An 11,360-nucleotide genomic window follows, 5' to 3' on the forward strand; every position below is an offset into this window, starting at 1 on the left:
TGTAAAAGTATTTGTGCGTGTGTAAAAATATTTGTGCGTGTGTAAAAAGATTTGTTTGTGTGTAAAAATGTATTTGTAACTTGTGTAAGCATCTTTGTGTGTAAGTTTGGATAGTTGTATCTGTGAAACATGATTGTAAGCCTTAAAAAGAAAATAAACCTTTTCCTACGCCTCCAAATGTTGAAAAAAAACTTCAGAAGAAAACTCAGATGACCCAGCTTTCTACTAGCACCTAAACGCAACATCTACGCACAAATCTGGGAGCTCCCTGGAAGCGTGAAATGAGTCTCAAAAATAGTTGTGCACTCGTAACTGGATCTGTACGTAACTGCAGTTTTGTGTGTGTGTATCTGGTGACTTGTGTGTACTTTTTCAACATTTGGAGGCGTAGGAAAAGGTTTATTTTCTTTTTAGGGCTTACAATGATGTTTCAAAGATACAACTATCCAAACTTACACACAAAGATGCTTACACGAGTTACAAATACATTATTACACACGCACAAATATTTTTACACACACACAAATATTTTTACACACGCACAAATACTTTTACACACGCACAGATATTTTGAGACTATTTTCTCTGCATAAATTTCTGCTACAATTCTGTGACTTTTATAGAAAAAAAGAACATCTATCCTCCTTCAGTTCCAGGTTTTTACATATCAGGACATAGAAATTAATTTTTAGCTTTAATTTTGCACATATGTTTTTAAAACCTTTTTTAATTCATGCAATCCAGACTGTTTTTGTTTTTGTTTTCTTTGTAGATTGAAAGTTTCTCAAAATGTTCTTGATTACGTCTGCTTCAGCTGATCTCCAACATGTCCGAACAACTCCTAAACAGACGCTGTAAAATGTGTGGAAACTCTCAGTAGCACCAGTAGCCGTTTGGTTCGCACATAGCAAACTTTTTGGCTTCGAGTCCCCCTTAATGTATGGAAATATTATTTATAAAACAATATGTTGTTGAACAATGTAGCGATGAATCTTAAAAGGAAAAAAACAAAACAGAATTCCAGGAAGTTGTTGCCTTTTGATAAGTTGTCTTGCTGCGACTGCGAGCTGCTGCGTTTTGGTTCAGTGTTACTGTTTTGATCAAAATGAAACAGAATCTGCTGCCGCCTGTAGCTTCATGAAGTTTTATCATCGCTGCTCTTTGATAAGTCGTCCTGCTGCCGCTGCTGTTGCTGGTTCAGTGTTACTGCTCCGTTTCCTCTGGAAACACAGGAACGACTTCAGTTTGGTGAAAGAGTTGACATCCAACAGGACGGACGAGCTCATGACTAAAACTACAGGTGCTGCCATCTTTAAACAGCTCCAGTCTCAAACATTTGTCAGCAGTTTATGCAAATGTCATTTTATAGACCCTTACGCCACTGTCGGATTTCTAATACACCAAATGTTTAAACAGCAGCAGAGAGCTGTAGCATTTCCCTTGCAGCCTGGGGTCAAATCTGGCAGGAATTTTATAATGATCCACTTATGACAGGTGTCAAACTCCGCTCCTCGGGGGTCGCTCTCCTGCATGTTTTAGATGTGTTCTTGCTTTAAAACACCTGGTTTAAATGGATGACTTGTTACCATGCTGCTGGAGAACTTGATGATTTGGTGAGGAGGTATTAAACCATTTAAATCAGGTGTGTTGGAGCAGGAAAATGCTAAAACTTCCTGGACAGTGGAGCCTTGAGGCCTGGAGTTTGACACTTCTGGCTTAGGAGGTGGGTTTGTTCAGACCAGCCATCATTAGCTTGTCAGTGTGGTCCGAGTGGACCCGCTTCCAGAGCGGACTGGCTTTGGACTGTTCAGACTAGCTGTCAGCTTGTCAGTCCTGTTGGATGTAATGAGGCTGTTTTAAAAGAGCTATCTGCAACAAGTAAGATATTAATTGTTCATAACTTCTACACAGAGCTGCACTTCAGAATGGCCAGATAGTTTCCGTTACAACAAGTTGTACATCACTGACTCAAGAAATTCAAGCTGCTGTGGACAGTGGAGCAGGAGCCTCCAGGAGTTATTATTGGAGATGATAAATAATAAACTTTGTTTTATCAGGTAGACACCACTCAAAATGGATGTCGCATCAAACCAGCCATTTGCAAACAACTATTTTATCCATTAATCATATGAACTTTCTGATTTTGGAACCGTTTAGTTTTTAATATAATCATGGTGAGTTCCTATTTTTGAACAAGCTTTTGAAGTCTTGACTTTTCTCTTGTTTGATGTAATTATGCGATTTTTGTATTTTAGCATTGATAGATAAAGGGAATTCCTGTTTTTACAATTAAGGATATCACTTTAAAACATCTGTCCTTTTTCTGCTTGCGTTTAATAAACTTATGTTTGATTTAAACCAGAATTTTTCTGATTTACTGGGACTTTTTCTTGCAGTGTACTGCTACACTACAAAACTGAGATGTTATTTGTAGACAACACAATAATAAAACCAAAGCTTTTCTTGTAATGAGTTACATTTCAGTGTGTTCGGGTTACTTTATTTTTTCACTGAGCACTAATAATAAAAAGATATTAAGTGAGGTGATGTCTGAAAGGTTACCCTTTTGGGTTTTAACAGAAAATAAACTATTTTTACTTGTGTGTGAACACAAGCTTTCAGCCAATAACATTTAAATTGTGTATCATAATGGAAATCTGAGAGATATTAATTTAAATAAAAAAGTCCAGTCAAAGTAAACTGTTTAATGCAGTTCTTTAGATACTTTTGATGTGAATACTATAAACAGAGTGGCAAGGAAATCATAGAAACTGGTAAATTAGAGCTATGAGAAAACAAAGTCTTCATGGCGTCGGAAGTATGAAAGTATTGAATATAACTCTCTCTTGGTAGACTTCTGAATCATTTGAGGCTTGATGAATTAAATGAGGATGTTCAGAATCTGGACAAAATAAATAAATGCAAGTGGCCAAAGCCTAAATATGCCACTGTGTGAACGGCTCAAAAATGAAATAATGTACTGAACCCTAACTGAGCAACTCCAGGAAGCAGACGCTGAAATTTAAGGTGTTTTTATAATGTGGAAAAGATCAACAAACAGCTTAACTGTGCTGCCACCCAGGTGCTCCAGGTCAGGTGAGACTCTGAGAATAGAGGGACAACTTTGACTCATCTTTATACACATATTTACTGTAACTATATTGAACGCTTTAGGACAGTCTCCTCAAGTCACCATAAAATTATACTCCAAGTCTACAACCCCAATTCTGAAAAAGGATTATGGCTCATTATGAGTGGATTCAAGTTTATGAACATATTTTTTAGCTATAAACTCATGCAAGTGAGTTCAAAATGTCTGGTCAAATTGGAAGATTTTTACTTAAGATTAATCCTAAACTGATATATTTATTAGATAGGATGACTAAATGAAAATATATCCTTGACTAAACATTGCTTGTGATGAAATTTGACAAATGATATGCCAAAATTTAATCATTCACCTAAATGCGGAACACTGACCGATTTAAGATGAAGCAGAATATTTTTTTTATTAGACAAATTATCTGACAATGCAACGTGTATTTTAGATGTTTACATATAATTAATGTATAATATAAACATGTTTAAATGACTGATGTCAGTTTTCTCAAAGCTCACAGAAGAACACATTAATTCAAAAAGCAGAAAGCTGCCCCCCAGTGTTTGTTCTCATATAAAGTGGAGGACGACTCTAAAATCTGGGTTAAACATCCTGTCAGGTCAGAAAATGCAGAATAAAACTTTAACATTTTATCTGAGAAAACAATCTGTTCTTCCACAAAGACAGTAATTAAATAAAGCCTAATAACAGTATTATTCATTATGTTTAAAGAAAGAACTTTTGGCTAAAATAAAGCTTCATTTTATACTGATCTTCAAAGAAATAGATCTGTTTTTCTTTTTGTTTGAAACAATCCATCAGCAGTAAGACTGGCTGCATGTTATATAAAATCTAAATAACATTTTGTTTTATTTTATTTATCTTTATGATGCAAATGGTGCAAAGTATTTAGACTAAAATACAATATAAATGTTTGGATGAGACGTCCCTCTGTGTCCTCCTCAGGTGAGACTTTCCTCTGTCCTCTGTGTCCTCCTCAGGTGAGACTTTCCTCTGTCCTCTGTGTCCTCCTCAGGTGAGACTTTCCTCTGTCCTCTGTGTCCTCCTCAGGTGAGACTTTCCTCTGTCCTCTGTGTCCTCCTCCGGTGAGACTTTCCTCTGTCCTCTGTGTCCTCCTCCGGTGAGACTTTCCTCTGTCCTCAGGGTCCTCCTCAGGTGAGACTTTTTCAGTCATTTCTCCACCTGTTCCAGATATTTGACCTCCAGATTAAAGCTAAAGCCTCCCAGAATCTGACCAAAGAGACAAATCAGACTTCCAACATGGGAAATGTGAGATTTCAGCTCTTTGACAGTCTGCTTTATTTTCTGTGGCTTTTACAGCCTTTAAAGCTTCCTCGTGATTTTCTGAGAAAACGTTTTCTTTCTGTAATAAAAACTCTCTGAGCTCGAGGTCACATATAGTACTTTAAAGTACTACAGTACTATAAAGTACTATTTATAGTACTGTACTGACAGGCAGTCCAGAAGAGAAAAGTGAGGATTTCTCTAAAATGAAGGAAAAATGCTTCATGTTTTCACTGTTGCGTTTGTTTTGAATTTAGAAGATAATAAAACAGAAACTAAATCCTAGCACAGACTCAACATGAGACTTATTTATTTATTTTCTGACAGTTATAACTTGTAAAACAATAACTTGTGATTTAATAAATGTTTTATTACATATAAGAGTCTGTTCTGCAAATGTTCACATCTGACTTAAAGACAATTTTCCGAAATGTTGGTCAAAACTTTAATCTGTACCACTTTACAATAAGGTGCCATTATAAAGGATTTATTATTTATTTATAAATAAGTTACTTATGAGTTTGTAAACACTTTGTAAAGTTTGAATCAAGATCACTATTTGGCAAACCTAAGTCTTGTACTTTTTCATATAGGTAAGTTTTTGCCCAGCTTGTACTTTTTTTAACTAAATAACTTTTTTGTCAAATCAAAGTTGACATTTCCACATGCTCATAGTGCTCATATTTAAATTAATCTGATTAAGGAACACATGAAAACATAGAGGTAGTCCAGATAAATGTTGGGTCACTATTTGACAAGAAAAGGGTCAGTATTGTGTTTTTATCTGATGTACTGCTTATTGATGCTTTTAGGTGTTTACAGCCTCATTAATAACTGCATTATTACCTATTTATTAGTCATTTATAAGGAGCTCTTTCGTCCTACATGTTGAGGAAACCTAAAGCAGCACATTTACAGGAACTTAGGTGGGAAATAATGTCTCTGAAGTCTTCAGGACAACATCTGAGTGTTTAGTGATTTTTCTCTGAGTTTAAAAAGCTGTGAGGCTTCAGTCAGAGGATGGTTTGTCTAAAGTCCTGCAGTGAAGAGTGAAACTATTGTGATCTTACTGTTCATGTGAAGCCTGTCTAACGTGTGTGTGTTGTTGCGTGTGATGTGCCTGCCTGTCTCCATGACAACCAGAGTGTAAGGAGGACCCTCAGGGCTCTGCGTCGGTCCTACGGGACAGCAGTGTGGACACTGTCCATGCTGAAGTGGCTGTTCTTCCTGTTCACCTACAGTAAACAGGTACAAGTTTAGATTCTTAAACAGAAAAAGGTGATTTCTGAATGTTGTTACGGTGTTATCACCAATAATGACAAAAACAGACCTCTTTGTAAAATCCAAGCACATTCCAGATTTTGTTCAAATAGTAAATATTTCAGGACCCAGTTTACTGTAGATCTCTGCCACACTGATAATAGTTTCTTTCAGTCTGATCTCTTCTGTGTTGTTGATCTTCTCCAGCTGAAGAAACGGCTGCTAAAGCGCCAGCGCTCACATAAGGCTCACAACCTTCTCAAGAAGAAGAAGAAACGCACCAAGGCGGCCCATCTCCACCAGCCTCCTGTGGAGCTGCCAGATGTGGTGTCCTCCACGTCTTCCATTCCTCCTCAGCCCTCCACCTCTGGGCCCAGCACTGAGGCCTCCACCTGCAGTGAAGTGGTAACTAAGGATTTATTAGAACTTTTCAGATTTATTAGTCTATTCCACAGTTGTTCACAACATCTGATTTTAACAAAACATTTCAGAAGTGTTGTTGGTTAAAACTTAACCCCACATATTAAGGATACATAAACCAACACATTTACTGAAACCTAGGCAGGAGACTATGTTCAAAAATTAATTCAAGTCAACATCTGACTTGTTTGTGGTTTGTATCATGTTTGAAAGGTGAGTTTTATTGAGAAACGTTTGCTCTGAGGTTAAGGATTGGTGAAATGATCAATTGTTTACTGAATAAAGGGGGTATTATGTTTTGTAGTGAAATTATTCTTTGTGGTGTTCAATGTACATGTGAAGCCTGTCTAACGTGTATATTGTTGTTTTGTGATGTGCCTGATTATCACCATGACAACCAGAGTGTAAGGAGGACCTCAGCCCGCCTGGCTCTAAAACAGCCTCCATGCACCTGTGAGGAGCAGGTAGCCTAATAAAACTGATTCTCAGTTCATAGAACAGAAAGTTTATCACACTGTTGTCACCAATATTGATAAAACCAGACATCTTTGTAAATCAGAAACAAATTCCAGATATTTAAAAACGTTTCAGGACCCAGTTTATTGTAAATCTCTGCAGCTCTGATCAGTTAAATAACTTCAGAGTATTTTTTTTTTTTTACTCTTAACTCCTCTGCTGCGTTGTTGATCTTCTCCAGGTGATTAAAGGACCTGGAAAGCGATGCCGTGCTCCAAAGTCCACCGACCCTCCCAGAAAAAGGCAGCGCACCGAGGCGGCCCGTCCCACTTCTCAGCCTTCCACGCTTCAACCTTCCTCAGCTCATCCTTTGGTTTCAAGACCTCCATCCACCATCAGCCCTGCAGACCTGCCAGCAGTCTGTCTTGTGGCCCCCGGCCCCCAGCCCTCCACTGCTGCACTGCAGGAGGACACTCCTCTGAAGATCCATAACCTTTCTGTGGAGGAGTACCAGAAGGTTTACCATGAAGTGGTGGACGGCATGCTGAGGTTAGTTTGTATCACAAGTTGTAACTTTTTAAATCATCAGATTAAAACTGAATCGTTTGAAACGTGACACTGTAACAACATTTCTGCTTGTTTTGCATCTCCCAGGTACAAGAACGGTCGCCACCGACCGTACAGTTTGAGACTGGGACATCAGATCAAGCAGAAACTCTGGGAGAGACTAAATCATCCCATCATCACAGAGACAGCTGATGAAAACGGGCTGATGATGGTGGATGTTTCCTACGGCAGAGGAGTCAGTCCTCCTCTTTACTTTGTGGACACTTCAGAGGAACCAGAGCCTAAGATTCCACAAATAAAAACAGGCAAGAATTTTGAATAGAGATCAAAAATGCCACAATCTAATATATATATGTAAACAGACAAATGAGCAATATGAAGCACTGAATAGAATTTAAAATGTGTCAATAATTAATTAAAATAGGAACCAAAAACAAGATCCTCCCAGCTCCCAGCAGTCTCCCAGATGGCCACCTCCCAGCCCATCGCTGCAACGCTGCAGAACAACGACCCTTTAAACACTGAGTGGGTAAAACATCTGGTTCTGACTATTTAAAAACTGAAATGTTTTTTTGTCCTAAATGTTGTCACAATGATACCAAAAACTTAAACTTAAACTTAAAAGAAACACATTTCTGACTTTTCTGTGTTGTTGATCCTCTTCAGGTGACTAAAGAGTAGGAAAGAGACGGCGCTCTCCAAACTCCATCAACTGTTGGCTGCTCCTCATCATTCACTCCTCCTCCACCCTCCACACCTCAGGCCTTCAGTCCTCCACCTTTCACACCTTGGGCTTGCACTTGCCCACATCGACACATCCGGCCTGAACTCTTCCAATCTACATACCTCTGGCCTGCTCTCCTTCCTCCTCACCCGGGGACTGAAATGCTCCACCCACCAGAAATCATGTCTGCACTCCTCTGCCCTTCACACAATGGGTATGCACTTTTCTCCAACGTCTGTTCACGTCTCCTCCATCCTCCACACCTTGGGCATTTACTCCTGCTCCTAAACACTCGAGGACTAAACTCCTCCACCCTACACACATTGGGTACAAACTCAGCCCTCCACCCGTGGGCTCGCTGTTGAAGATCAGAATGAAGTGGTATGTATATATATATACATAAAAGAATTTCTCTTAAAAACAGTTAAAAGAGAAACAGCGTTCCAATACTCATCCTTCTGTTTCAAGACAGTCGTCCACCATCAACCCTGCAGACCAGTCCTCTTCTTCTGCTGTGCTGCAGGACAACAGGCTTCTGAAAATCCAGAAATCTCTCAGTGGAAGAGTAGCAGACATCCTTCCATGAAGTGGTGGACAACATGTTGAAGTTAGTTTGTATTTGAAGTTGTAATATTTTTAGTCATCAGATTTACCACTTACTGAAACATTTGAATCACATTTCTGTTTGTTCTGCATCTCACAGATACAAGAATGGCTGTCTCTGTCCGCTCAGCTTGGACCTGGAACGTCCCAAAGAGACAACAGCTCTGGGAGAGACTAAGTTGGACCCCCATCACAGAGACTTGTGACTGTGGACATGTCCTATGGCAGTGGAGTCCATCTTCCAACTTCAGAAGATCCAAAGTCCAAGATTTCGAAAGGAAAAACAGCAAAGAACAAACTAAACAGAATGAAATGAAGTTAAACCTGTAAATCATGGTTTGAATTGAGGGCAAAAAGCCCCAATATAATGAATAAATAAATTAATTGATTGCTAAAATTTAAATGTGTCATTGAATATTTAAATATCTTAAAGAGTTTTTTTCAACAAGTTGGTGAGAAAAGTTTTAAAGTCCTCAGATAATATAGAATCAGGAGTTTCTCCACCTGCTGGATTTACCTCCACCTGTGAAAAACCAGGACAGGACACAGCTGCGGACAGAAGCTTCACCTTTAACCTCCTCTCTTCCAAGATCCAAAGCACACCTTCCAGCCTCCATGTTTGTCCTCTGTCACCAGAGATTACAGCATTGATTCTGCATAAGAACTTGATGGAAACTAAATGACATTGAATCGTGTTCCTGTAACGCAGCAGTATGTGCACTTGCACATTTTCAAAGTAGTTTCTACAATATGTAATTTTACTTTTCCTTAAGTATGGTTTCTTTCAGAACTGAGCATTGTTCCATTTTAAATCAGATCTGTCCCTGAGGTAAACATATGGAGAGAAAAACATCCCATCCTTCAAACTGCTGCAGGGATTGACAGAATTAACAAATGCTGTTCAAAGATGAAGAGGCACAAGCTGGACTCGGGGGTACTGTTCCTGCTTACAGCAAAAACCTGAACTGGAAACATTATTTAAACTCCTGGCCGTATTTAAGGGATCACACTGGCTCTAATAAGGAGAACAACAGCTTCATTGTGCAGGTTAGGCTGTGTTTACGCAGACAGACTTAACCTAACATACACAGGAGAAATTTAACATTGGTTTGGTGGGTCCATATTTGAAAGTTTCAATTCCAGATGTCGTGTTTTTGTAGTAGAGTCCTAAAGTCTTTTGTTTTGTAAAATGGCAGACTGCTGACCTCTAGTGTTTGTATGTGTTGCAAAACAGTGCAGAAGATATCACATTAGTTTGTGCTGGACAAAGAAGAGTTCAGCTTTTGGTTTTTAAAAATGCCAGTCTTTGCATCAGGTCCACCAGAAACAAGGATTAAATCCTGAGTTACAATATTGTTTTCATCTATTCTTTAAATAGATATAAATCTGCTAAAATAGAATCAGCCAAATTACACTTTCAGTCGAGGCAAAGAGAAAGTCTTTTTTAACTCTAGGCATATCAGGATATAAAAAGTGATGTGGCTGTTTCCTGGTCCTAAGATTATTCTAATTTGTCTTTATTTATTAAACAAAAACGAAGCCAAAATGGAAAAAAATGTCTAAACAAACGAGCAAAGTCCTTGCTGTTTCCAAAGTTTTTGAGAGGTTCTCTAGCAGCCAGGAGCTGCTGATCAAATGTACAGAATATCTGATCATCATCAGTTTAACCACCTCTGTAAATGCAGGCGTTTGGGCAGTTTTCCTATTCAGGAGCATATAGGTGTGTGTTAACACACTTCCAGGGTGAAAAGGCATCAGCAATGACCTTAGAGAAGTAATTGTTTTTGCTCATCAATCTGTGAAGGGTTAAAGGTTGTTTCCAAACAAATTAGAGTCTGTCATTCTAAAGTGAGAACAAATATTCACAAGTAGAAAAGGTTTAAAACAAGTGACAACTTGGACGTCCCATCAAATTCACCCCAAGGTCAGACTGTGCAGTTCTCAGAGAAACTGCAACACACCAAAGAGCTCCGTCTCAGACTCTACAGGTCTCAGAACGCAGGTTAAATGTTAAAGTTCAAGACGGGACAATTAGAAAAAGACTGAACAAGTATGGCTTGCTTCAAAGATTTGCTAGGAGAAAACCCCTTTATTTCTAAAAAAAGAAAAAGGGAAGAAAACAAAAAAGGCACCAATACTAAAAATCTGTCCAAGGACAGGAGAGTTGAGAAGCCGACACAAAGAAACCAGTTTTAACGCTGTAGGAGGAGGGAGGAGCTTCCTGGGAGTCCTGATCTGAGTGTCTCGTGGACGATGAAAGGTGAGTGTGAAAACAAACAGCTCGCGACCATGTGACCGCGAACCGACTTTTTGACCTGTTATGGAGTATGAAGGAGCCTTTGTTATGATATATACATCTGAATGAGCCATAAGATTTCTGGAACAAAAGATGAGACCAAAGCAGAGATGTTTACCCATAATGCACAGCACCACTTTTGAAAAAAATATCAAACACATCACATCAGTACAGATACCTCATAACAACTGTGAAGCACAGCGGTGGAAGGCTGATAATTTAGGCTTGGTTTGTAGCCACAGGACCCTGCAGTCATTAAGTCAATCATAAACCCACAGGTACAAGACAAAGGTGGGGCCATCTGTCTGACAGCTGAAGCTCATCCTAAAGACCACAATATAGTAAATAAACAAAACATTAAATACTATTTTAAATGTATCAGTGCAAATTAAAACAGGATAAATAAATAATTCGTTAATTATAATTTATTTACTGTGTCACTAATAACAAAACAAACAATTTAACCAGTTTGTCATCACCGTCATTCCTCAGTTCAATAGCCGCTCTTCACCGAGCCCAGCTGAGCAGCGGGGCAGCCATGTGTTGTACCTCGTTCCTCTCCTTCAGGGAACAGTAGTTATATGCATAACATTACGTTCCCTTTCAGTCGATTCACTCGGTACAACACA

At 38.8% G+C, this 11,360-nt stretch overlaps 1 protein-coding gene across 3 annotated transcripts; it reads left to right on the top strand.

Annotated features, from left to right (window-relative positions):
- The first annotated feature begins 318 nt into the window (after positions 1-318).
- LOC108242542 lies at positions 319-8,808 on the top strand. Of its 3 annotated transcripts, XM_017427420.3 has the most exons (10): positions 332-4,276; positions 5,549-5,653; positions 5,873-6,070; positions 6,487-6,549; positions 6,783-7,090; positions 7,196-7,413; positions 7,533-7,633; positions 7,775-8,213; positions 8,301-8,439; positions 8,536-8,808. In XM_017427420.3, the coding sequence occupies exons 2-7, from the start codon at positions 5,612-5,614 to the stop codon at positions 7,631-7,633; spliced, it is 930 nt and encodes a 309-aa protein (XP_017282909.1). In that variant the 5' UTR covers positions 332-4,276; positions 5,549-5,611; the 3' UTR covers positions 7,775-8,213; positions 8,301-8,439; positions 8,536-8,808. The 3 variants fall into 3 exon arrangements, with proteins under 3 accessions (XP_037835523.1, XP_037835524.1, XP_017282909.1); XM_037979595.1 differs by having other exon boundaries at positions 319-5,653; XM_037979596.1 differs by having other exon boundaries at positions 319-5,653; positions 8,305-8,439.
- Positions 8,809-11,360: the final 2,552 nt, after the last annotated feature.

Source organism: Kryptolebias marmoratus, linkage group LG14, assembly GCF_001649575.2.
Source record: "Kryptolebias marmoratus isolate JLee-2015 linkage group LG14, ASM164957v2, whole genome shotgun sequence".
Lineage (NCBI taxonomy): Eukaryota > Metazoa > Chordata > Actinopteri > Cyprinodontiformes > Rivulidae > Kryptolebias > Kryptolebias marmoratus.

What these genes read in the sequence shown, in the direction of transcription:
- LOC108242542 (XM_037979595.1), top strand. Translation starts at nt 5,612, where the DNA reads ATGCTGAAGTGGCTGTTCTTCCTGTTCACCTACAGTAAACAG. An exon ending in CCTCCACCTGCAGTGAAGTG is followed by an intron (nt 6,071 to 6,486) that starts GTAACTAAGGAT and finishes CATGACAACCAG; the next exon opens with AGTGTAAGGAGGACCTCAGC. An exon ending in GATTCCACAAATAAAAACAG is followed by an intron (nt 7,414 to 7,532) that starts GCAAGAATTTTG and finishes TAATTAAAATAG; the next exon opens with GAACCAAAAACAAGATCCTC.